This window comes from Panthera onca, chromosome F2, assembly GCF_046562875.1.
Source record: "Panthera onca isolate mPanOnc1 chromosome F2, mPanOnc1 haplotype 2, whole genome shotgun sequence".
Classification (NCBI taxonomy): Eukaryota; Metazoa; Chordata; class Mammalia; order Carnivora; family Felidae; genus Panthera; species Panthera onca.
Genome location: NC_138356.1, coordinates 4505602 through 4533445, shown reverse-complemented (window position 1 = coordinate 4533445; position 27844 = coordinate 4505602). Strand labels below are relative to the sequence as shown.

At 38.8% G+C, this 27844-nt stretch overlaps 1 protein-coding gene across 3 annotated transcripts in view; it reads left to right on the top strand.

Moving 5' to 3' along the window:
- PCMTD1 (protein-L-isoaspartate (D-aspartate) O-methyltransferase domain containing 1) overlaps positions 1 to 24840 on the top strand; it is a 68027-nt gene extending 43187 nt beyond the window's left edge. The window contains exons 1-6 of one of the 3 annotated variants that reach the window (XM_060610522.3): positions 173 to 193; positions 703 to 805; positions 6748 to 6939; positions 12387 to 12558; positions 14394 to 14517; positions 22234 to 24840. In XM_060610522.3, coding sequence (XP_060466505.1) covers positions 12505 to 12558; positions 14394 to 14517; positions 22234 to 22601 — 546 coding nt within the window. In that variant the 5' untranslated portion in view covers positions 173 to 193; positions 703 to 805; positions 6748 to 6939; positions 12387 to 12504 and the 3' untranslated portion in view covers positions 22602 to 24840. Of the gene's footprint in view, positions 1 to 172; positions 194 to 702; positions 806 to 6747; positions 6940 to 12386; positions 12559 to 14393; positions 14518 to 22233 lie in introns of those variants that run through there. The other 2 variants (XM_060610521.3, XM_060610517.3) reach the window with 2 other exon arrangements.
- The last annotated feature ends 3004 nt before the right edge of the window (positions 24841 to 27844 follow it).

Below are 27844 nucleotides of genomic sequence, written 5' to 3'. Positions count from 1 at the left end.
CAGTACCATCTCCTGGGGCTCAGAAAGCTCTCCTTTTCTTCATTCCTAGAATGTCACTCCTCCCTGGCTGTGGGTAGAAAGAAATGCTAAGTGAAGTGTGAGACACCGAACAGAAGAGTAAAACCGGCTGTGCGGTCCTGCCGTCCGGTGGCCACATTCTGCTAGACGTGGGGAGCTCCGGAAGGCATAGAGTGTAGGAACTTAGCATATAGTGGGATGTGTGAGACATTTATAGAATAGCCACGTTAGCCCCTGGTGTCAGGCACTTTAGAATTACCCAGTTTTTAACAAGTGATAAATGAAAATGTAATGGTGAAGAACTCAAAACTTTAGATAAGAATATGATTATTTCTTAGTCAACATTGTCCTGACAGATGGGCTGCTCTCGAGAGAACTCTCTATAACTTAGTCTTTGTTTTTCTTTCTTTCCTTCCTTCCTTCCTTCCTTTTTCTTTCTTTTTTCTTTCTTCCTTTCTTTTTCTTTTTTCTTTTCTTTCTTTCAAAGCCATGGAAACAGATTTTCGATTCAGCTTTTTAAATCTGGCTAGCAGACATTCACATATTCAAGCCTTTTAAATGCCCCTGTGGTAGAAAAGTGAGCAGAAGTTAAGAACTCTGTAAAGACATATTACTATGCATATATGTGTGTGTATTTATAAATATATATATTTTATAAAAATGCTGCTGCTGCTACAATTGCAGGTCCTTTTGGAATAAATCACGGGATTGAGCTTCATTCAGATGTGGTGGAATATGCCAAGGAAAAACTGGAGAGCTTCATCAAAAATAGTGACAGCTTTGACAAGTAAGTATTCACATCTATAGTTTTGATTTGAAAGCAGTTGATAAGCAGCTAAATAGACATGTCTGTTCCTCAGTGCTGTTCATCGATCCTGAATTGCTCCACCGAATGTACCAGAAATCAGTGTGGTATAAAATGACTGAGAAAATTAAGTTAGAGAAATCACGCGATAATTTTTGTGCTGTGTGACTGTAAATTATAAATAAATGCAAAGTAACTTTTGTAATCATTACTATCCCTGTATCCGTCAGTGACGGATACAGGGATAGTAATGGCGGTAGGGTTACGTTCCATTCATTCAAAATCATACAAGCACCTTTTCTGGCGTTAGAAAATACTGTTCTGGAACTGATTTTATACCTTTGGAGCGGTAATTTAAGAGTCCTGCCCTCTTTAACATAGGGTGATACCTGTTAGCATACAAAGGACTTTTTTTTTTTTTTTTTTTTACATTTGTTGATTTTTGAGAGACAGAGAGAGAGAGAGAGCCTGAGTGGGAAAGGGGCAGAGAGAGAGGGAGACACAGAATCCGAAGCAGGCTCCAGGCTCTGAGCTGTCAGCACAGAGCCCCATGCAAGGCTCTAAATCACGAAGCACGAGATCATGACCCGAGCCGAAGTCGGACACTTAGCCGACTGAGCGCCACCCAGGTGCCCCCGAAGGACTATCTTAAAAACACTCAATTACCTTGTAATATAACTAGAGTTAATTATCATAGAAGTATATTGATCTATTTTGTGATAAGGTTGTGTTGAAGCCATTGCTTTCTAAAACATTGTTTTGAACTCGGACTTGCCCTTAGACAGTGTAGACTTTGGTCCTTCGCCTGGCAGGGGAGTCTTCTCAGTGTGCAGTGTTCCTAAAATTCAGCAATGATAGCGCTACGGGGCAAGGGTGTCTTATGCTGAAGTGCACGAACTCTGCGAAATTGTGTAAAATGTGATGGCATATCTTCCAACTAGTCATATTTTCCAAGAAAGCCTTAAAAAGCTTAGAACACTAGCTTAGAACAAGGTCACCTTCTCTTGCAAAGTTTTAGTACAAAGCCAGAGTTCTAACTCTGCTTGTCGGGAGTGGGCCTTCCCCACTCATCTCTAGACCCTGGCCACGACCACGGAGGTGAGAAACTTGGGAGTCTGAGTCAGGGCTGAGGGCTTTTTTCTAAGAGAGTTTCAGCCCCGGGACAGTGCATGAAGGAAGCGGAGAAGGCCCTGGGAACGTCTGCCGGAGTGTTTTTTCCTTTTTCCTCCCCTTCTCTGCCCCTCCTCTCCGTCCCCCTGCTCTTTGCTTTTTCTCCCCTTGCCTTTGCCAGTGTGTATCTGTCCTCTGGCAAGTGGCACTTGATTGGTTGACGAATAGAAAACGGATACGCTGCTGCAAATCCTCAGTGAAGGGGAGTCTTCTGTCTGGCTGTGGTTGTAATCGGGTTATGAGAGACCTCAGGCGGGCAGGCTCGAGTGAACTGGAACGTGTTCAGGTTTATTTTGTCCTATAGTTAATTCCATGTATTTGAGCAAGCCATTTGAATTTTCTGCATCAATTTGGGGAACACCATCCTTTGTCTTATTTATGCTTGTCTTCATAAATAGTGAAAATTTAAATCACATTGGAATCATTTTTCAAGTGCTTACCGTGTTGGTTCATATTCTGTTTCCAAGAATAACATATTGTTTGACAGAAAAAAAAAAAATAGTTTTTAGCCGAAGTCATTTTATAGGAAATTGGGATTCAGTTTTACCATCCTTTTGTGTCTTATCATTTCTGTCTGCTTATTTGTAACATGTTAAATGCTTAAGATGTGGACAGGAATATTTTTTATATTGTTTATTAAAACTATAGAATTTTGTTGCATTTATTGGATTCCTATTTTATGTGTTTTGTTGTTGAAACAGTATACACAAAAGGACCTTTTGAATACCTTTGAACTTAGAAAATACAGAAGTACTATTAGTAAAAGCCAGTGTTTAAGTTCTGCCATGAAGTCTAGTATTACTAGATAGTAATCCATTTCCAGCAGAATGCACTCAAGGATGAACCTTGAATCCCTGAAGCATCTCTATACAGGTATCTATGGAGCTCAAGTTTAGTGCTGACAACTAGGCCTGGGAAACAATAAAATATGTTATTATTTAAAGCATTTCTATGTTGATGTAATTTAAATATCAAATAATCCATAACAGAGAAGTTCGAAGACTATATATTTAAGTGTCTCAATTAAAATTTTTTTTCTAAAATTGTTTTCATATAATTATAAAACGATTAAAATTTCCTTGTATTTCTTGAATTTGTTGTTACTCTGTGATATAGATTTGTTATTCATAAAATGATGAATTATACAATATGGTGATATGATTTCTCTAAATGTTTATAATTTTTAATGGTCTTGCTATTTTAGTTAAAATAGTCAGACTTTATAACAGTTGTTTTTGAAGCATTGCAACTTTTTAAAGCAGATTCGTACATTAATAAACTAGTCTAAAAAATTAGTTCTGGAAATATTATCTATTTTGGTTTTCAGGTAGTGTTCTGAAGTTTATTTAAATATTTCAGATCTCTATATAGAAGTATCTTACATCCAAAGAGCACTAGGTACTGGGAAAACGTTTCCATTTGTGTAAAGTGGTGAGTGGTTGGAAGCTGAGATATCTAAGTCGATGAGTTCTCATTGGGCTCCTGTTTTGGTCCTTTTATATTATTTGGTTTTGGTGACAAACTATAAAGATATAATAGTGTTCTTTCTGTCTTGTGTTTTGATGATTTCTTTGCAATTTTTTTGGTGTTTGTGGATGATATTTCTATTTATATTAATTTTTGGAATTTGAAAAAGTTGCTGTGCAAAGTGATTTTAAAAATCCCATTTCTAAGCAGTCACATTATATTGTAAACAGGTCATCAAGATACATATTTTAATTAATAAAATAGAAAGTAACTCTGGAAAATTAATTGCTCTTTATGTATTCCTTAGTACCAGATTATTTTTGATTATGTGTAACATAGAATAGGTAGCTGAAACGTAATACTCTTCCTTCCTTACTTATCCTATTGGTTTGGATCTTTTTTGGGGGGGTGGGGAGGGTTGGATCTTTTTTAATCAGTTGCTTTTTCAAAACTGTTATGTCACTTAAGATTTAAACTGCATTTTTAAATTTTCTTACATGTATCAATTGGAGATCATAACTCCAAATACAGTAGGTAGGGAAAAAAAATCCATAAACTACTCAACCTTAAAATAAATAATGTAAGGTGACCTTTTAAGAAATGTAAGTGTGTGTTTTTGTGTTTATTTTATAAAGCAAGCTGGGTTCCTGAGTCTTGAAAGTAGTATTTCTTCTTGTAGAAAAAAGTGTCTTTATTGTAATGTTTGCATTTAAAAATTTTCTTTCCATGCCTTACTCCTATATCAGCAAACAAAATAATTTGGAGAGGCTACTCTGAATTGACTGTATTTGGAGATGGGCAGGAGGGGGAGCTCTCTTGTATGGTTTATCCTTTTGCTCTATGTTGGTATTTCCAGATTCGTTGAAATTCCCTTATAAACATGACATTTGATTCCTAGGGTCCTCTAAAACATTGGCAGACTTCTCTAGTCAAGGACCAAGTAGTAACTACTTTGGGCTTCCTGGCCTAAATGGTCCCTTTGGCAACTGCTCAACCCTGCCATAATGCAGAAGCAGTCTTAGACACTTTGAAAGGGAGTGGGCATGAGGTGTTGTAGGGACACTTGCTTTACAAAAGCAAGCAGCAGGGTGGATTTGGCCTGTTTGCTGACCCTTGTTGTATCTTCACACACTCTCTTCAGAACGCCTTTATTTTAGTCCACTCTGATCTAGACAAGTCTTTGGGCCTAGGTCTTAAAGGCCCTTAGGTGTCTGGCTTTCATGAGGGAAGAAGTTTGGAGAAGGTCAAGTTATAATCAGTATTTGTGCTTGAGCAGTAAGCAAAGTTATCTCTCCGGTGGTAGTTGCTTGGAGGAATAATTCAGTTAAAGTAGCCTGAATTGTAAAACTATATCCTGTAAATGCTTTGCAAATGAGTTGGTAATTGGTATACACTTTTTTATAGCAATATTATGTATTTATGTAATATATACATGCGCATGTAGTTGACTCAGCTCCCTAGAATGCATGCTTTGGAGTGTGCCATTTCCTAGGAATACATCGCTCGATCCTGTCTCCCCTCCCTTTCAACGATACTTTAGCTAATTCTGGGAATAGTCTAACATCAGTAGTCAAATGAGTGCAGCATTGTTTGATTTATTTGAAGATTTTCATTCCGTTTGAACAGAAGACTATAGTTTCTATACAGTTTGTTATATACATGAGTCATGATATGAGTACTGAAAACAGTAATGAGATAATAAAAAATAATAGCACCTAATATGTATTGTCTGTTCATTAAGTACCACGTACATTCCACGTGCTTAATCCACAGTGCTAGAGGCCATTTTGGTGTCCACGTTGCCCAAGTGGGAAAACTGAAGACTGGACAGGCTGTGACCTCGGCTATGTCCATCTTTTTATTTACTTCTGAATTAGCTATGATGATGTAAACAGTGATCTATCCCAATATTTGTTCCAGCAGGAAGCTACCCGTGAATGACAGTCGAGCAATTTAGCCCCAGGTACAAAAGTTGAAGCAGTGCTTATATTTTCGTCATTTATTTCCCTTTGATTAGGATTAAGGAGGGCTGTTAACATGGTTAAATGCACGGTAGCATTTTTATTACAAAGCATACTTACCCTGTTCACTGATGAAACTCACCTATGGTGTGAGTTACTTTTGGGGGCAGAGATGAGTGAGCGAGGCAATGCAGTTGAGGTATGAGTTTTAGTTAAGTGCAGATAGTATACTCTTATGTTTCAAAGATGTAATTGGCTTATGGCAATGTCTAGTGGCCTAATTTGATTTTTAAGTATAGGTTTGTGTTGCATGTGCTTTGATTTGCCTTGGAAAAATGCTTCTATGTCCTGTCGACTTTACCACTAGAATAGTCCTGCTTCCTCTTTAAGAGAATTATGGCACACTTGAAGTAGTTTTGCGATCTATAAATGTATATTCAACATTACTTCAAAATATTTCTCAGATATTTGAATATTTTCGATACACTAATACTGCTCCGATGGTAGCTTTATAGCAATTACTACAGGTTGTGAACTGATTTCAATCATGACATGCATTCAAATGGTGGTAACAGAAGTGCTTGAAAATAGTCATCAGGGCTATTCATCAGTTCTGTATTTTTAACATCCGTGAGAAATGGCACGGGGAAAAGTTGGATTTAGGAGAAGAAATTACCGTTGAAATACTTGGACGCTCGCTTTTATGTGATGTACCTGTCCTGTTTCCTATAAAGTGTTTAGAGTCTGGTTTTGATCCTATGGATTTTCCTAAAGCTTCTTTCAATGAAAAAAACACTGTATTTACTTACTGTTCACACTTTGCTTTAAATAATGCTTGAAATTATTCTGAGATGAGATTGATGCAGTTGGAAGGGAAAACACTTGAAAAGGTAAAGTCTTTGCTTTTTAAATTTTACACTATTCCGTAGCTTAATTATTGATTGTAAGAGTTTTTGAATGGTATAACTGCATTTGGAGGGCAACAGATAATAATATTTCCCTGGATGTTTCTTCCCAGTGGAAAATTCTGAAGTTTTGCCTTGTTTTAACTAAACAGTCCTAGCTCTCAAGACCCAAAATGTATATTTTGACTAAGTGTTTTAAGAAAAAGAGGTTTCTGTGATTCATTTGGCAGGTGGTTTTGGATGAGGTCTGAGAACAAGGTAGGATTCTTTCCTGTGAGCTTGAAATCCTTTATTCCATTGGAATAATTGTCTAAACTTTCAATGACAGCATCCTGTGGCACATGATAAACTAGGTGTGCAAATTGTCAGCCCCCCACTTCAACAGTGTATTGAAGGGGAATGTTGTTTTTTCTACTCTCAGTCAGCTCCTAGACCTAGACTATCCGTCTAAGAGGGAAGCTGCAGGGCAAGGCTAGGTCACCCTGATCTCCTAGCAGCTTATCAAAAGAATTATATGGGCAAGTTGGCAAGGTCCCTGCTGTGAAGGAAATCACCTGTCCGACTCCAGATGAAGATATTTCAACACGCACCTATAAAGAAAACCACTGCTAAGGTAAGTGATGAGAATCCCAGTGTTATTTCGGGCCAGTGTTCGTGTGTAAGCCAAGATAATGTGCTCTCTGTTTTCCCACAAGTGATTTCCAGTGTACGTTATTAGTAAGAGCGTGCCGGATAGTTTTCCCTCTCCGCATAAGAGAGTCTGAAAACAGTTCCTGGCTTTACAGATTTAAATCAACAAATGATTAAAGTCTAAAGTGAATAAATTTGTAGTTATTACACGCATTTCAGAGCTGTTTATTTTGTGTACGGATAACTTATATCGTTAGGTATAATTCAGTGTAATTTAGGAGCGTGAGTCATCTCCATCTGGGAAATTTTGTTTTGGAAATTTTCTTCAAAGAATAAAAATGATTGCTACTTTTCACTTTACTAACAGACATAAAATTTTAATGAACTTTCCTAAATTAAGAATAAAAATTAGAGCAAGCACACGTGAGCCATAATTTATGAATACTAATAACCACGAAGGAAATGCCATTTTGGTTTGCCTCCCTGCTCCCTCCTAGGTTTCGTATAGTTTTTGATTGATGTGAAAAAATGGAATTTGGGTTTTCCTTTTCACTAATTTTAACCTAGATTTCCTGTATAGATCTATAAATAGTGTAGTACTATTTTGTAGTAAACTGAAAAGTTCTGGTTAATTTATTGCTGAAGTCTTCCAGATTATACACAGATTGTATTTGTGGTTTAAAATATGTCCTTTGCCTCTATAGAGGTTTGTGGAAACTTAGGTGAGATTCAGCTTTCAGAAGATAGTGAAAGCCTACGGGAGAACATGTTTTCTTTATTTTCCTGTCAACACCGGAAGAATGAATAGGAGTTGTAATTTACTCTGATGACACGGTAGCTACCATCCACGTCTCCAGTCAGTCGTCTAGCTCTCTGTAAATATTGCCTGGGCATCATCTGACATGGGTGGGGGCACATCCATAAACATTGTCCTACACACATCATTAGCCATGGCATTGGTGTGAGTTCATTTACCTGAAATGCTGTCGTAAAAATAAGCCACAGTTTTCCTGTTAGAATACAGAATGTCTAAGATCCTCAGCTATGTACCTAGTTAGAAGGACTAAAGCTCATCTCTAAGTCCTTTATTAGGAAAGATAGTCCATTACCTACTTTTTTTTTAGATACAATGTATAAAATAACAATGCATTTTGAGAATTGTTTTGTGTTCTTTAATAATGTGAAGGATTCATGTATTACTGGTAGAAAAGGTTAAGCCATAGTTATAATCAAGAGTCTCCAGGTGAGACACTATCTCTGGTAGATATTTTTCTTAATGACCACTAAACTGGTAGTGTTACAATTTTTTGGTAATGTGTTTGGCATATGAATTTTCTTTCTTTTTAAAAAAAATTTTTTTTTTAATGTTTATTTTTTGAGAGAGAGAGAGTGCAGGTGTGGGAGGGGCAGAGAGAGGGAGACACAGAATCAGAAGCAGGCTCCAGGCTCCGAGCTGTCAGCACAGAGCCCGACGCGGGGCTCAGACTCACAAACCGTGAGGTTATGGCCTGAGCTGAAGTCGGATGCTTAACGGACTGAGCCACCCAGGCGCCCCTGGCATGTGAATTTTCTATGTTCTAGATGTTCTAGTGCCAACATTTGAAGACATTTCAGTGTCCTCAGTTTTACTTATGTCCTTGAAATTTTACTATGTTATATCTAGAAATAGTCCCATCCTTTTGGAACATCTCAAGTTCAATTAAACTTTCAGATTCGAATATTCTGTTAAAATAAATTAATTTGACTATGTTAAATGAAAGTGTAAAGAACTCGTATGTATTTGTTAGAAATATATGTTCCATTTGCATTAGTAGAAATTTATAGATTTAGAGATTACTCCCTAAGAGAAAGCAAAATATACTTGTTCTGATCTGCATTACAGGGGGAAAAAGATGAAGTCGTTTTCCTAATGTTATTGTGGCTTATTTAAGATCTTCTGAAAGGCCCAAAAAAGTACCTTTCAGTTATAGGACAGTTGATTTATTCATTAAAGGTGAGGATTTTTTGAAATTATTCGAGTTTTGCCTTTTTTGGCATTTTGAGAAAAACTATCTTCTGTAGCATGAAGTTACAGCTTTTTATAGTGACCAGTTTAGTACAGCAAGGATCGTCATACTGTTATAGAAAGTATCATAGGCACATATTATTCTGTATCTTTCTGGGCAAGTTTCTCTTCTAGTCCTAAGATTTTTTGGGTTCCTATTCAAAGTGGATAGGTAGAAAACATTTATGTTTTTTGTATGGTTCTCTTAGTAAGTGTATTCTGAGGACTGTCATAGGTGGTGGAGATACATTTAAAACTCAGAAGAAATATTCACAGAAATAGAAAGGAATACCAGGGGAATGTTTCAAAGGGAAGCCTGCATTAAGGAGAAAGTATTTGAAGCGCCTCGTCAGAGATTATAAGCAGAAGGGTATTTGTTTAGTGTCTTTAGTTTATGTGGCTGTTGAAATACACACGCCCCTACACATAAATAAAAGAAATATTGCGCTATTTTACATTTATTTTGGGCTAAATCTTTGAAATCCCGTGTGAATTTTATCCTCACAGTACAGCTCAATTTGGACTAGCTGCATTTTAATGGCTCAGTATCCACACGTGGCTAGTGACGACCATCGTGGCTCCCCTGTGGTTCTACATTGTCCTGTCTCATCTTGACATTTCTCAGGGAGCCTTTCTCCGATTCCCTAGGTCTATTTCCTTTCGTCCTTAGTCTTATGGAATCATATTCCTTTCCTTTAGAGCATTTATTATAGCTGTAAGTCTGTATTAGTGACATTCTTTGATTCTTGTCTCTTCCACTAGATGTAGGCTTGAGTGTTTCCCATTCTGTTTCCAATCTTTACACACAACTGGGCTCGATAAATAATATTTCACTTAATGAATTGTGCTTCTTAGGAAATTTGACCAGAATCACACCTTTGATTTTAGAATCAGGCACTAAATTATTTCTAATGAATTTTGCTTGGATGAGGACGGATAAACTGTCACTAATCTGAGAAGTGGTCTTAATCGTAAATTGTGTACTCATAATGGTGTTGTCTTAAGTAATAGTTCTGTAAGTTACCATGTATTTTTAACAAATAGGAAGCTTTTTAAACCGTAAGCATATTTTTAAGTTGATTTAATAGACTTGATAAAAGAGGTTGAATAATTTAATTTTTAAAATACAAATTCCCAAAAAATAAGACTGACTTAAATTATCATAAAATTAAATTATTTAAGATGAATTTGTATAAGAATAAAGATTTTTAGATTTCCTTGAAAATAGTCTAATGTTTTCTTGTTAAAGAATGCTTACTGTGGGTTTGGTAGAATGATTACACCACATGATCCACAGTATCTTATACTTAAAAGTCAAGAAACTATACTTTGGCCATATCTTAGGCAATCCTAGGTCATCCCATAATCTTGAGTTTAAAAGGGATTTAAGCATGGCCCTAGCCTAGGTGCACTTTTATGTGTACCATGCAGTAGGAAGAATGAGACACTGTTAAAATAGAGTTGGGTAAGATTTCATTACTAAAACTAATACTTGAACTTTGTCTTGAAGGGATGGTAGGCATTTATCAAGGGAAGGAGAGAGGGAAGGGCATTTCAGTCAAAGGAGCCGCATGTACCCAGCTACAGGATTTCCAAACAATTTGTGCTACTTCCTCTAAGCAACCAGAAGCACACACAGTTGACTCTTGAACAACATGGGCTTAAACTGCGCAGGACGGCTTAAATGCAGATTTTAGTACGGTGCTATACGTGTATTTTCTCTTACTTATTTTCTTAATACTTTCCTTTCTCTAGCTTACCTTTTTGTAAGAATACAGTATGAAGTACATGTAACTAAAAAGTGCTAGTCATCCGTTTATGTGGTCATTGTGAGGCCTCCGGTCAACAGTAGTTTGTTAGTAGTTAAGTTTTGGGGGAGTCGTAAGTTATACTCGGATGTTTGACAGCAGGGAGGGGGTCAGCCCCTCTAACCTCCGCCTTGTTCAAGGGTCAACTGTAATTCAGTTTGGCTACAACATAGTATGTGGGGGGGGGGGCAGTGAGGGGGAAGAGCAGGGAAGGCAGAGGCAGGAAATGAATCTGGCAGGACAACTTGATGGTAGGGTCATAAAGAGCCCCATGTGGCACTCTAAGGAGCTTCACTCCGTCCTCTGCAGTAGGGAGCAAAATGATGGAGGGGAGACCTGAAAAGTGTGAGCAGCGAGGAGGCAGTTACAGTGAAAGAAATAATGAGGCATGGACTCTACCCTAGTGTGGGGGTATGGGCAAGAGAGGGTACACTGATAAGTCATCCCATCCCAACTCCTCAACCCTTCCCACCCCACCTCTAAGCCTCCACTAAGAAGGTAGGGGACCAAAGACAGGGCATAGTTCTGGTAAACTCTTCTTTAAACATTAGTGAATATAACGTGTCTGTTGTTTAGTGAATTTTAATGAAAAGTTGTTATGTAATAAGTCTATTAATTAGCAAAGGACAGGATATGTTTTACAAAGTAGAAATGATTATGATTCAATCATTGTCATTTTTTTCCCGCATGCCGAAACTTTTAACATGGATTATTCCATCCTCAAATAATAGCCTGACTTTTACGTGTGGTCATATTAACGTTAATCAACTTAAAAGTAAAAGGATATTCCATGAATTAGTTTTCTAAAAGATTATATGTTTTATTAGTGCATTGGGTTTTAATTAATGTTATACGTTAGAAACTATTTACAGATTTGCTACACCTTAAGGAATAAAGTAGGAGTCTAAATAGGATAGTTTGTAAAAGCATAACTCTCTATACCGTGAACCAACACTGTAACCAGGAACAGGTGGCCTGGACAAGATGCCTTTGCTTTGAAACCCTGTCTCCTTCTGTTGCATAGGGAGATCCCAGGGGCCAAAGCAGCAGTCACATAGCAGCCCTGTAATGTACCTCTGCTAAAATCTCCCTAATCATAGCGGTTGCTGAAGTGCGTCCTTTCCTGGCGAAGCTTTGCCACTGTCAGCCACGGCAGAAATGTCAAACAGAGATGTGGACTGCACGAGCCCTTTTCATGGCCGCTGGCCCATCGGCTTTTTTTTTTTTTTTTTTTTTTTTGGAAAGGGCAGCGGAAGGTGAACTTAGTGTCTATCACTTGTGGGGCATCACAAGATTGGTATCATGAGGAGCTTTTCCTTATGCTCGTTTTTTAAGCCCTAAGTGAAGTTTCAGTATGGCAAAAAGACAGGTTGTTTTAAAAATGTGAATTATATCATTGATAATAAAACTATATATTTGGTCAGTTTAACTTCATAAATATGATATTTAAATCAAATCTCCTGATATTTTATCCTTAATTTTGGTAACTTCACTATTGCAAAGAAGTGGATTATGTTAATTTTTTTAGATTTAACCTTTTGTTTAAATGAATTAAAAGATGTTTGTTTTTTCGTGCAGATTTGAGTTCTGTGAACCCGCATTTGTGGTTGGTAATTGCCTCCAGATAGCGTCTGACAGCCATCAGTATGACCGCATTTATTGTGGGGCTGGTGTCCAGAAGGACCATGAAAACTACATGAAAATCTTACTGAAAGTTGGAGGCATTCTGGTCATGCCTATAGAAGATCAGGTAACTTCTGCCCTTTGCTTAAGCACGCTAGTTTAAGGCGGGAAATGTTCTATCAGTGAAAAGTAGGCTGTGATTTTTAAGGAAGCAGTACTCTTCACAGATCTAGCTATAAAAACAACAAAAACAAAACCTTGAAACAGACTCTTGAACCAAAGCAGATACAGAAGAGATCCTTCTACTAGGGTTTGAAGAGATTTTCGTCTCCCCAGAGCTTAGCCTGTGTGATGTTTGCCAAGTTGCTTCCTCCCACAGTTTTTGTACCCAGAGCTGTTCAGTTGAGTGTGAAGATCTCTACTAGCCACTCAGTTTCCAACATTCTTTAGTTCTTTGAGCGTAGAAAAGAGAAATTCTATTTGGGATTTGGTTTGGACTGCTTAAATCCGTTAACGAAACAAGTAAATTTTTAAATCTCGATTTAGTATGACATAGACTCATTTGAAAATATTTTTTCAGTTATTTATCTGCCTTCGGTTTGGAATTATTAGGGATAGTAAGTGTATGAAATACTAATGTATTCAGGAAATGGGTGGATCTTTCAAAAGGAAATTACTTTAAAAATTTATAAACATGGAGCGACCTGGGTGGCTCAGGCGGGTAAGTGTCTGACTCGATTTCAGCTCAGGTCACGATCTCATGGTCATGACCTCAACCCCTGTGGAGCCTGCTGGAGATTCTCTCTCTCCGCCTCCCTCTGCCCCTCCCCTGCTTGCGCTTTGCTCACACGTGTGTGCTCTCTCTCTCTCTCTCTCTCAAAAAAAAATTTTTATAAAAATGCATTTCAAAACAAATCCTTAATATTCATATTAACCTAAATTTGAGATGTTTAAAATGCCTTGTGGTTTACACGGTAGAAGATAAATTACATAAGACAACTGGGACCTTGCCTCATCATTTTGGAGTTTATAATCTTCGGGGAGGGGGTCCCTTAACATCACAGCATGTTATTTGCAGCTCAGTAGATTTCACCATTACCATGCACTAAGCTCTGTAGCAAATTGTTTGTCCGTAATTAAAAAGACATAATATAAAAACATTCATTAAAAAACATTCCTGGGAAAACATTGTTACTTGAATGCTTCCAGAGTTGAGACTCCCAGATGAACAATCTTCTGTTATCTGTTGAAAATACCTTTCCAAATATTTTTAAGATAGGGCTTCCCATTGGTATTTTATTAAATATTAATTATATACTATCATCCAAATGTCAAATGGGCTTATTTTTATAATAGAAATTGAAGATATTAATTCAGCTTGATCAAGCCATGTACTGAGCTAGTTTTTTTTTTTTTCCAAGGACTGGGGATGAGTTTTTGCCAGGTAGGTAAAACTTGTAATGCTCTTGTGATTAATTACGTTTATTTGTGAAATACTAAGTTGTGATTAGAATTAGAATCTGCATTTTATGACCATCATGGGCAACCATGAAGTTGACTCATTGGTACAGTAATCAGAACGTGGTTTTATTAATGCTTTATATAATGCTTTAACCAAACAACTGAACCTATGTGAAACATCTAATTTGGGATCCACTGGCAGGTGTGGGTTGGAATGAGACCTCTAGAAGGTATCAGACCCCAAATGTAACATGATGGGTCACTCGACCATATTTGGATATTCTACATACATTGATTTATCTATCTTGAGCTGCAAATATTTGTGATTTCTTCTGCGTTATTTTATGGTAAGTATTTAAATGGTAGTAATTTGGTTGCACTCAAATACAGGTGATTATATAGCAACCATTGGCAGTTATTCCATGAAAACAAAACTGTGACTGTAAGGTGATCGCATTTCCAGGATTAAGCTATTCTGTTTCTGTGTTTTCCTCCAAATAGTTAACACAAATTATGCGAACTGGACAAAACACTTGGGAAAGTAAAAATATCCTTGCTGTTTCATTTGCTCCGCTTGTACAACCAAGTAAGAATGATAATGGCAAACCAGATTCCGTAGGACTCCGTAAGTAACTGTTGGTCCTTTCCGACTGAACCGTGACTGTTGTTAAACTCTTATGGTTGGGATTTAATGGACTATATAATTATGAAAAATCGAATAAACATGCAGTTATATATTCAACAGATTTATTCAGCTTTTTTGTGGGGGTGGGTTAAAACCCCTACCTTGCACCAGACACAGTTAGCTGCCTTCATGGACATATGAAAAGAAGGGGCAGGTGAAAGAAATCATGAATTTATTAATTATAGCTGTGACTTTACTAATTCTATTAAATTTGTTGTCATTTTCTACACAGAAGGATGACACACACAACAGCCTTTATTTGAGCTGAAAAGAGCTTGGTTGTTCTAAGACCGGAAACAAGTTTCAGGGTAGTCGAAGTTCGTTGGCTAGAGTATAGAAGATAGATTATATACAGGGCTTTCCTTATCAAAGGTAAAGTCAGTGTTGGTTGTGGATAGACTTGTTCGAAGGTAGAAAAATAGTAGACTAAATTGTAGGCGGTGGTAGAGAGAAAAAGAAGGATGGAGAGTTTGGCCTTGAGCGGCTAGCTGAGTGGTGGTACCATTTATTGCTGTTTGCAGGACTGGCAATGGAATAGTTTGGAAACAGGTGTAGGAAGGTCAGGTATTTTATTCTGGCCGTGTTTGAGTTTCCTGTTGGCATGCACATGGCAGGCAGTCAAGTGGTTGTAAACCCACTGCACAAGGGGAGGTGTAAATTGGGAATCCTCAACCTAAAAATGGCATTTTCAGCTATGAGAATGGATGAGAGTACTTGGGGGAGAGTGAGGAGAGAGAAGAGGTGTTTGTGTTGGAAATCAAGAAAAAAGCAGTATTTCAAGAAGGAGGAAGTAATAAACTTACTGCAGCTGAAAGTAGAAACAGAGGTAAGAGTAATATTAATTGGCTTGTGATATATCATGATTTTGGAAATCGGTGAGTAAGGTTCCTTCCCAAAAATGAACTCACTTTACCATGGTAGACTTCTTGCTTTAACTTGCTTTTTAAATGAATATATTTCAAAGGAACCTGGCTTTACATGTAACTTTATTTTCATTGTTTATTTTACCCTCTTGTGAGCTACGTGGTTTTTGTGGCCTGTTTTTCCCTCTTCCACGTTCTTCCCAATGGAGAGAAGGATTTGGCGGTCAGATAGCTAGGAATTGAAACGTCATTTTTATCACCTACTAAAGGAGTAGGGGCGGAATATGGCTTAGGTCCGCGCCCTTAAACTAGACTATCCACGCAGCCACAGGCAGTAGTGGCCAGCCTCCCGTCGTGTGGGCTCGCTCCGTAAACGCAGGGGAGCAGAGCTTCATGTGTGGGTGAGCGGAGGAAAAGACCAGGGAAAGGCCACACGTGGACAGCTGCTTCGCACTCACGAACCATACAGACCACTCCTCCTGCCATGGGGACGAAGGTATGTGGTGGTGCAGACAGACCCATGTGGTTCTGTGGTAAGGGGCAGTGAGCGGCAGGGGCGGGGGTCTCTTCCCTAGACCCCGGGAGAGGGCTTCCTAGCGTTCTTCTGTAACGGGAGTTGCCATCAGAGAGACCTATTGACCGCTCTTTCCAGAGTCACAAGATGCATCAATTCTGACACAGTGCTCTTACTTTAATCTCATTTAGAAAGAAATCAGGCACTCAGTTCAAAAAAACTTTTGAACCTTCCACAATTCAGAAAGTGTTAATCAGCCATTTTTTCCGAACGTACTTTTTGCTGTTGTATGTTACGAAATTGAGTCAATCTACACAACAGAGCGACATAAGACGATTACATAAGGAAACGAGTATATAGAAAATTGAAAATAAGAATGATTGAAAAAAGGATTATCAAAAAGGTCCATTCTGTTAGTAAAGTTACTCTGCTGGAATGTTGAATTTAAACTTCCTTCCTGTCTGTTCAGAGACACGTGCTAGATGTATTCTGGGACTGAAAGGGACTGGTGCTAGGAACACCAGAATCAAGTAACTGTCACCTGTATTCACATGCATTGTACAGTTATTTCAAAGTATACTTTTTGGTAGACCATACAAACACATTCCCTCATATATATAGGTGTATGTATATACCATATACTACATACTATAATATTTAGTAGACCATCCCGTACTAAGATCATTGAATATTTCAACTCGTTGCTAAAAGCAATAACTAAAAGCAATAATAATAATAATAACAAAGTAAAACTATTTTTTCCCTCCTGTTTTCCAAATATTAGAATTACAGGTCATATTTATGACCATTTTCGTTAACCTATCATAACAGGTTAGAGAGTCACAAAAAAGAAGTAATGAAAAAAATTCTGTGACACGGTGGCCTAACCACAAATGTAATAATGTATATCTGTAAAGACATATAAGTGTCCTTATAGAGGTCCCTGTGGACTTCTGTGCAACAGCCATTTAGGTGTTTCACTTTCTCATGGAGACTGTTGTAGCCCGAGACATTCCTCTTTATCTGACAGTTTCCCTAGTTTAGTGTCCTTTAGAGGAGGCTAGTTTGTAAATGTGGTTTTGCAGTAACGCAGTTACAAATGGGCAATTTTCATTCTTTCTCATTTTAAAGATGTCCATACAGTGTAGATTTAGGTAGTTAATAAGACTATCCTCTGTGGGTTGATGGACATAACTGTGAATGTAAAGTAGGGGCATAAATTTGGTCGAAAGGGATAAAAGGGGGAAGAGCCCAAATCAAAAAAAAAAAAAAAAATCCGTCATACCTGGAAATACTTACAGGTGAAATGATCGATCCAAATTTGTCATCACAATCGTCTGTGGTGGATTTGGGAGGAAGAAATGGGAGTGTGGTAAGATTAGCTGTACGGTGAGGGTTCAAGCTGAGTGGTACATGGGGTTCGTTATACTGTTACTCGTATACATACTCGAAAGTCTCTACAATAAAAGGGAAGAAAAATCATCAGCTCCCAATAGCATAAAAATGAGCCAGGAATTACGATTTTGTAAAAAATAAAAGCTTTTTTATGAATAATGTTCACAGAACGAAAAAGTTCTGAAGATACTATTTGTCAAAACTTAATAGGATGTTTGGAAAATAAGAACAAGTTTCTTCTGTTAAAATTGCTGATTAGAGAACATTATTTCATTAATTATAGGGGATTAAGTTACGAAAGAATGTTAGCAAAAAAAGAGAACTAAAAAAATACACATGCAAATCTCTGGCAAGTGTATTTTGTAGCTATGAAACTGCCTGTGTAAATAGTTACTAAAATGTAGTTAGAATTTTCCTCAGGTTTATCACTACTTTTGATTCAATTCACATCTTCTTTCCTTTGTTCGCGGGGTGGTATGCAACATTCTAAAGGAGCTGCTTCAAGTCCAGGTGGGCCCTTTAGAAGGGGAAAAGGAAAAAGGGAAAAATTCTATACCAACTTAGGCAAAACTTTCCTCCATACACCACCCACTAGATACTTCCATGTCTCAGACATGTGGGTTTTTCCACCCCAAGGAATTCTCGAATTCTTTGTGGACACCAACTAGGTGTCCTGTGATCTGACCCCTCCCATCACTAACCACTGTTCGCATAGACCCCGGAGGTTAAAGGGCTTGTACGAGGCTGCCGCCATCTCCTCCGACTTGAGCCCCCAGCCACAGGTCCAAGTTTTCACCTGTGTTTCCGTCAGCCTGGCTGTAAATCAGGAACTCCCGTGACCCCTTTCTGGAATTCAATAATTTGTTGGAGTGCCTCACAGAACCCAAGAAAACAGTTCACTTACTGGATTGCGGGGTTTAGTATAACAGGGGTCAGCACAGAAACAGCCGGCTGGAATCGAGGCACAGAGGGTTTGTGGGAAGGACCCAGCTTCCGCGCCTCCTCTGAGGGCCCTTCTGGCACTTGCGTGTGTTCATCAGCCCGGAAGTTCTCCGAACCCTTGCAGTGAAGGCTTTTTATGGAGGTTTGATTGATTAAGTCATTGGCCATTTACGACCGGCTCAACCTTCAGCCCCTCGTCCCCTGCCAGAGGGTGCTGGTGAAAGTTCCAGTCCTCTGGCAACCAGCCCGCTCACTCAGGGGCTTACGAAAAGTTGCCTTATTAGCCTAAACCCAGGGGTGCTTGACAGGAACCTGTTATGCTCTTATCACTTAGGTAACTCCCAGGTGTTTTCAGAGCTCTGTCAGGAACGCAAAGCCAAATGTATATTTCTTGTTAAAAATCTCAAGGGGCAAGAGACTTCATAAATTGTGGCAACAGTTGTGTGGCCACTTATAGAAGCTGCTGTTTTTGTAGGTTCAAAAGTGGCCCCAAATCAATGCTTTTGTGAGATTGGCCTAAATATAATGCCCTTTTCAGTCTTTGTTAATAAAAACGAAAGTGCTGACTGCTAGGTTCCCGTGAAAAACAAATAGAGCTTCCGTGTGTGTGTTAGAGATAACCTTAATTATAATTTTGGAGTGAAAGCTTTGATTCAAAATAAAATTTTAATAGTAGTCAGGGTGAGTATCAAATCCTTAACTCGTAACTGGAAGCATTACAAACAAGGGAGTGTTAAAGAATAGAAAATACGGGGGATTTTGAATATTTTCAATTCTGAGAATTATCTAAAAGTTTGTGTATCATTGAGACAAACTTTACATGAAGCTCTTGTGGGTGCTATTTTAGGACTTAAGTCTGAATCTTTTGCCATTCTGGGTCTAGTTGGTTCTTTATGAAGTGAGGTATTCTGACAGTTTAGGATTGAAAGGTTCATCATTCTAACAGTGTCCTTGGAATAGCAGTGTTGGCAGAGGATGAACATAATTCAGGTGCTAAAAGAGAATACCGATAAAAAAAAAAAAAGAATACCGAAAATGAGAGCAAGGTGCAAGAACAAAGACCAGCTGAAAAGACTAATTATAGCTCTATTTCTTAGCTCTTTTATTAAAATTCCCAAAACTCTTTTATAGATTTATTCTCCACCAGCCTCCCCCACCCCTGCTTTTTCAGTGTTCACTCAGGCACAGGTTTCTTCTGTGTCTACACTCCCCCTTGGGTGCTCGCCAGAGGCTGTTGGCTCTCAGATTTCTGTCCCCAGCCCTGGCCTTGCCCCTGAGTCCCAGACACATGATTCAGCTGCTTGCGGTTGGGCAGGAGCAGAGACCGTGCAGTCAAAACGCCCACGTTCAGGTTCCACCCCCTGTCACCTACGACCTCTGTGACCGGGACCAAGTTATTTCACTTCTGTCTACTTCCTTTTCCTCAGCGCTAAGTGTGCTGTTGCCTGTAACACGCGGAGATGGTGGCCAGCGTGTCACTGTTGTTTTCCTTTCTGAAATCTTCTTCCAGGAGATGTTCACAGACATTCCAGATTTCATACGGAACAGAGTTTTGATTTTCTCCTCCCCAGCTACTCTTCCTCTTTGTCGTGTCAGTAATTAATTGACAGTCGCATCCACCAAGCTGCCTGGGCCAAAAACTCTCCCACATCCAGTGCCCGTCCAGCCTGCCTTCAAAGTGTGTTTCAGACTTGTCCGTTTCTCTACGTCTTTACTGCCAACCTCCCTTACTCTAATCTGCATCACAGTGTGGTCAGATCTCAGGTGGATTACTGGAGTATTCCCGCTGGGCTCCTGCTCCCTCTCTTTATGATCCATACTCCACAGCGGACCCTCAGTGTCATTTTCATTGCATTATGACCCTGCCTTTTGAAAACCCTTGATACAAGGCACATTTTTTACCAGGGCCTGCAAGATCACCCCGACCACCTCCCTTACTGTTTGCTTCCTGCTCTAAACTTCATTGACACCAGCCTTCTTTCAGCTCTTTGGACATGCTAAGCTCATTCACCTTCTAGTGTTTTTCGCCATTCCCTGTGCATGAAGCTATTTACAGACAGCTGTTTCTTCGTATCATCTAGATGTTAGCTCAGACACGCCTCTCCTAGGGGAGACCATTGGGACTACCCAGTCGGAAGTAGCCATACCCCATGTTACTTTGTATGTCATTGGTGTTTTTTCTCATATCTTCTTTTTTTGGTCCTAATTATTTCTTATCTATCCCTCCCCCAAATATATAATCTCCATAAGAGCAGGGACTTTCTTAGTCTAAATCGTTCACTCTATCTAAACGAGCTCTTTAATAGTACCTGGCGTATAGTTTAACACATGGTTGTTGAGTGACTGTGAAACAGCTTAACAATTTTGGGCGATAAGCAGAACAGGTGGTAGTTTACACATTTTAACATATAAGAGATGAGATTTCCCATCTGTTTTTACTTAACCAGTGTTCACAAAAGTCATGGATGGCAGAAGCAGGACTTGAACTCAAATTGTTATGTTTCAGTTTCCGTGTTGGATAGTTGGGAGCAGGCCCAGACAGTAGAACAAAGGGTTTTTAGTTGAACATGCCCAGTATGGCCCTTGGGAATTCTTTTCTATTTCAGATTGCAGTAGGGGACTTGAAAAAAGTTTGAAGAAAAGATTTTGTCGTGGGCCACTTCGGTGTGTGCTGAGGGATCGTTGAACCAGCCTAGAAAGGCCTCCCATGCTGGAGTTTTACCAAAAACCCTGTCCCTTGCTGCAGCGTGTATCCAGTCCGTGATAGGGTCTCGGGGAAGGAAGCACTCGGAGCCTTGGACAGGGTGATAGACTGTGCACTTCTAGTACTGCAGGCCCCTGTACGGAGCACAAGGAGGAAGTGCCACGGCCCCTCGTTCCTGGAGCTTACAGTCTGATGGTAGAAGGGGGCCAATTACAGTCTGATGGTAGAGGGAGGCCACACACCAAAGAGTTCCTACAGAAGGCAAGATTTCATAGTTATAACAAAAAAGTTTGCAAGGGAAGTATCCAGAAAAAGAGTACCAAAAGTAAAGAAAGAAAACATAAATGGAGAGTTTTTAGTGCTGTTTGAGGAGGGTTATGTTTTGTTTCGTTTAGGCATTTGAGAAGGCTCCTTGATGGTAGTTTTATTTCCACAGGGATGGCGACTAGGAGAAATGAATTTCACGTGGGACGAGAGAATTAATTTCTCTGTGTCTAAAGCATTGGAACAGAGCAGGCTACAAGGAAGAGTATGTGTTCTAGGGCTTAAGGGTTTGCAGATCTGTGGGAGATGGGAGCGGAGGACCGACTGTATTTGCTAGAAACCAACATCAATAACTGAAGGAAATCTGTGTTTTGGCCCGTTTTGGCCTATTACATTGTATACAGCATGATTTCTGGCGGGCCTTTGCCTAAGTTGTACTTACTGATTTACAGAGGAAAACTCGGTGTGTGTGTGTGTGTCCAAGTGTGTGTGTGTGTATGTACACACATGCACAAGCTTTAAAGCTCAGACTGAGGCGGTCGTTCAAATGTTGCCTTTGAGTTTTAGGAATAGATCGTTCTCTTGTATGGTTTTCAACATCAAAAATATAAAAAAATATATGTGGTATAAAATCTGTCTTCTCTTCTTATCCCCTAACTGCTTCATTCTTACGGCACCCGTTTCTAAGTTCGTACTTCCTCTTTCAAAGAATATTCATGCATATACCTGGGGACACACATACACACATATCTACACACAGATACCTCCCCGCTTTCCACAGAATTGAGAATGGTGGTGTGGCATATAGAGAGCACCTTTGAAATCTTTGTTAGAAAAAGAAGAGGTTTTATACTGGGTGTTTTCTACCGTTTGCTAAGGAATATTTTGTTCTGTGAAGAAATGAGCAGTGTGTAATGTTTTGCTTCTTTATGTGTTCTGTGTGTGTGTTTTGTTTGCGCTTTTCTTCTTTTTAGCTCCCTGTGCCGTCCGGAATCTCCAAGACTTGGCTCGCATTTATATCCGACGTACACTTCGAAATTTCATAAATGATGAGATACAGGCCAAGGGGATTCCTCAGAGGGCTCCACCCAAAAGGAAAAGAAAGAGGGTTAAACAGAGAATCAATACTTACGTATTTGTGGGTAATCAGCTTATCCCTCAGCCTCTAGACAGTGAGGAGGATGAGAAAATGGAGGAGAATAACAAAGAAGAGGACGAGAAAGACCACGGCGATGCCATGAAGCCAGAGGAACCACCTCAGAATTTACTGAGAGAAAAAATCATGAAACTCCCTCTCCCTGAATCTTTAAAGGCTTACTTGACATATTTTAGAGAAAAATAACTTAGATCACGAAGAAAGAATGCCTACTGATAATTCCTTTAGTCTTGAAAATGTAGCATTTGTTAGGAGTTAAAAGAGAGCGAATTCTTTCCACAGAGCGAACTATAGTGGAAAAGGTATAACTTGTTTCTGTCTTAGTAATAAAAATGATGTATTCAGTAATTAAAAAGAATCCCTTTTTATAAAATATATTTTTCTTTAAATCTTGGAAAAAAGGCTGTTTTAACTCAGAGTGACTTCAAGAGTGGAATACAACAATACTCAAGATTTGTATACCGTAAATCCTTTTCTGATTCCTTACAGATTTGTAGTGCTGAGGCTTACATTTCATTTTATAGAAGGTTACATAATTGTTAAGCATATACTGGTTTTTGAACAGCAGTTCTTTTCCTTTCCTCTATGAAAACCTTCTGAGCGAATTAGGAAATCAAATGCTGTGTAGACCCACTCACCTTACTTCGGTTGCGGTCACTACTGTTGAGTTGCTGTAGTATTCCGGGCAATCTATGAGTGCAATAACAATACAGATGTTGAATAATTTAGCTTTAAAAAAAAGTTTCGTGGAGTTCAGTGGCACTGCTACTTTTGCTTTTGAATCTATTGCCAAAAGACATGGGAAAATATCTGCTTCTCTCCTAGAGATTTTAAGAGCACATCAAGTGAATATTAAATAAAAAGTATATACTTGATACAGTTCTTGATTTGTATGGACCCTTTACATTTTCAGTATTTAAAAACAATGAGGTTATCCTACTCTCTGGAGTTTTAGAAGATAGTATGTTTGGGATGGGTTTTTCTCTTGTCCACTGTGTAAAGTGTTTGGTTTAAAAAAAAAATCCACTGTTCTGTATGACTGTCGATACGACAGACAGGTAGGGAGTGAGCATGAGTAACGGCCCCTTTCTTGGGCTGCTCTCAGAAGCAGGTGCACTTTAGCAAATGGAACTTCTGGTTCATTTGAATCTTTGTCTTTGACAAGGTAGGACTGAGCGAGCCTCAGAAAGAAACTCATCTTTGTAGTGTAGGAGATGTTCACAGGAATTGTATGCAGATGCCTCTTGTTTTGAAAATCCAATTCAGAATCATAGTGTAATCTTTGGGACCTATGTTGTGCTCATTTAACTTTCTCACGGTGTGTGGGTTGTTTGTTGTTGTTGTTGTTGCTTTTGGTGAAGTTCTAATTATCACTTTTTTCTTAATATCACACACTTAAACTATCCGTCATTTGAATATTAATTATAGCTTACCAGCGATACAACAGTAAATGCCATTTTTGATTTGTTCCTTTTCTTCCCACTAGGGCCTGAAAATAGTCATTCCTTGTTAAGAAAGTACACAATGGAACATACTTACTACTTCATGTAACATGGATTATGTATTTTTTAAAAGGAAAAATTTGAGTGTATCTCTTATTACCACCAGCATCCCTGTTCCCCGTAGTTGGTCAACTATGTTTAAGGAAACCCAACTGCTACATAGTAAAAGGATTGTTATTATCTCTTTTCAAAGATTCAACTATTAGTAATACATAGTTGGTTTAAAAAATCTCAGCTCTGGTAATTCTACACATTTAAAAATGAGCATTTGAAATATTCTAAGTATGAATTATCTCAAGTAAATGAGGGTATTTTAGTAATGGGAAAGATAATTTCATGGAAGGTATTTGTTTTATACCAGTGACTCTAGGGCTAGGTGATAGGGGTTGGGGGGTTGGGTGTTATCTCCGCAATTGTTTTCTTTTTTTAGATGATTGCTAAGCTGTTACGGTTAAGAAATGTCCCATCTCATTTCTATCAAGGAAAAAAAATAGTTGATACAATTGTCATCTGTTAGGAACGGTCACTTTATTTTAAATTAAATGTTAGTTTTAGAAGTTTAGTATTGTTCCTGGTGCCCCCCTGTTTTTATCCAGCACCCCCCCCCCCACCCCCACCCCGGCCGCCCTCTCCGTACTCACTCTGTCGGTTTTGGAGCTCGTGTCCAGATAGTAAACATACATATTCTTAAATGATGATTTTACTATTCAGAAGAGAGTTTTTGTTAAGGATATATTTGAAGATTGACTTGCTCACATGGTCTTTTACTCTGTGGACCTTGGCAAAGTATACAGTAGGTTTTCGTTGCCATTACATATTTTTGTCATTGAAATGTATCTTTTGTGTTTTTAAATGCATCCATTTTACAGTTGTGACTTTATTATTGACTTTAAATAAAGAAGTAGAAATAAATGAAAATTAAAGTGAAAGCCCTTTTATTAATGGGAATATAGTAGAATGATCAAGAATATTTTGGGTTCGTGTTTATTTTTTAATGAATTCATGGTTACTTGGGTGTGAATAATTACGCTTTATAGGTGGAAAAAGTAGCAAAGAAAGGTAAAATTAAATGAAGATGATGAGGACTATATTCATGGGATTTTAACAGCCAGATAAAACACTGGAAATAATCTAGTCTTTTCTTTTGTAGAGAGGAGGGCTAGGGAGATAGCACGAGTCTCCGAAGTCAGACAGCTAGATGGAGAGGACTTTAAATAGCATCCAGCACCTGATAAACCTCAAGACATAACGACCAAGAAGACAGTTTAAGTCTACACTTCTTACTAGTTGATACATTTGGTTCTAGTCCTGATAAACAAAAATGCCATTAAAACAGCATGCGTCATGGTTAAAACACCAAAAATGTTAAGTATTGGTTTCTAGCTGTTTGAGAGGACAAAAGCGAAGCAAAGCCTGTTCATTCATGGGAAGACTCGGAACGTTATTTTAAATAAGCAGTTGCATATAATTCAGTTTTGTTCTCTAGTAGCCTGGCATTTTCTTCCTAATTTAGGAAATCTCTATACCAATGGATATATGCTTGAATTATTGTATACGGTTCACTGTCTGTATTTGAACATCTCATTTCCTTTGGAGTGTTGCCACCTTTGAAGACGGTGTAGGCTTTTTTTTTTAAATTTTATAAAGTATTAGGTATATATGAAGGATATTTAGAAGATATATGCAAAACACAAGGAAGAATAATTCAGCGTACATGTAAGTACACGGGTGTACCTACTACTGGGTTTGACTACTGGCATCACCGTGACCTGGGTGCCCTTCGCAGTGTCCTCTTTATTCCCCTGGGGGGTATTCCTTTTGTGTCAGTCACGACCTTGCTCTTTGCTATAGCGTCACCACATATGTTCGTGTCTCTGAACAGTGTATCACTCGGCCTCATGCATACTGAACTTCACAAGTGGAGCTCTACTCTTGTTCTGCAGGTGACTGTCTCGGTCCACACTGCCTTTCTGAGATCGCTCCATTTTGTATACAGCTGAGTCAGCACCCACAGACTCAGTCTATTTGCTCATTCTGCTGTCAATGGACATTCGTTGTCACGTCAGCTGCTTTGGTCGGCGGCATTCTTCGGCATTGGACCATAGAGCATGTTTGCATTCGCCTTCACTAGGTGGCGCAACATAGCCGGACAGCGTGTGCCTTCCTGCCATGTTCACATGTTCCAGCTCTTCCATGACCTCACCTGCGTCTGATGGCGATCTGTGCGTGTTTAGTAGTGTGAAGTGTTACAGAGGCTTTGTTACTGGTTATGGAGGTTTCGTACCTTTCTGAGTGTTTCTTCGTTTCCGGTTTCCTTTCTGTAAAGCTTCTATTCAAGTCTTTTGGAAATGGTTTAAAGAAATTGGCTTTCAGGGTTCCTTCTGTCTCCTGGCTGTTAACCCACTGTCAGTTACGTGTATTGCAAATCTCTTCTGTTAGGTCGCGGTTTCTGTTCTCATTCTGTTTGTGGTGTCTTTAGTGAATTAAAATTTTCAATTAAAAAAATGAAGAGTTTTTTTTGTTTTGAGAAAGTTGTGTGCGTGCGCGCACAAGTGGAGGAGGGGCAGACAGAAGAAGAGACAGAATCCTGAGCCCTCCTGCACCATCAGCACAGAGCCCAGAGCCCGATGCCAGGCCTTGAACTCACAAACCGTGAGATCACGACCTGAGCCAAGGTCAAGGATCGGGCGCTTAACTGACTGCACCACCCAGGCGCCCCTGTCCCCCATTTTTTTTAAGAGTGGGTACAAGTAGGGGAGGGGCAGACGGTGAGGGAGGAGAATCTTAAGCAGCCGCCATGCCCAGATGGAGCTGGATGTGAGGCTCAATCTCGTGGCCATGAGATCATGACCTGAATCGAAATCAAGAGTGGACGCTCAACTGACTCAGCCACCCCGGCACCCCCACGTTTTCAATTTTAATTGTGCGAGATTCACCTTCACACAGCCTCAGTCCAGGATCATGAAAATACGAGCCTGTATTTTCTCGCAAAAGTTCTGTGATTTTTGTCTTTCACATTTAAGTCTGTAGTACACCTGCTACTGATATTTGCATAAAGCGAGAAATAATAAGTTCTTTTTTTTTTTACATAGTTGATCAACTGTTTCAACACCATTTTTTGACAAGTCCCATTTTCCTCCTCTGATCTGCAGTTTCAACTCTCATAAATTAAGCTTTCATATGTTTGTGCTTTGTGTCCAGATTTTCTTTTCTGTTTTATTAGTCATTTATGGATTCCTGTGCTAAAATTGCACAGTCTTACTACAGATTTACAATAATTCTTGATCTAGTGGGGTAAGTCCTTTCAACTTAAATTTCAGGACTATCTTGGCCAGTCTTGGACCTTTTGACTTTGATAACCATTTTAGAGCCAGCCCCTCAGATTACATGCACACAGTCTTTTGGGATTTCCTTTGGAATCACACTGAATTTATAGATCAATTTATGTGAGAGGTAACATGTTTATGATACGGAGTCCTCCGATCCATAAATATGGTACTTCTTTTATTTACATCTTGTTAAGTGTGTTAGTAAAGGTACACAATTTTGTTTCAAACATCTTCAGATTTTATGTGTACATGTTTTATATTTTTCAATACTGTTGTAATGTTTATTAAAATTATGTTTGCTCTGTATTGGTTTTTGAACATTACTTAAAACACTGTTGTGATTGTTCTAAATTTTCTACATAGATAACCAAATCGTCTTTGTAGAGACAGTTTGTTTTTCCCTTTGGATTTTGTTTTGTTTGGATTTTGTTTTTGTTTGCATATATGCTAGTTGGGGCCTCCTGTAAGTGTTGAATAGAAGCAATGAACAAGAACAGCCTTGTTTCTTATTTTATTGCCCATATAAAGTCATTTAAAAAATTTTTTTAAGTTTATTTTAGAGCATGAATGGGGGAGGGGTAGAGGGAGAGGGAGACAC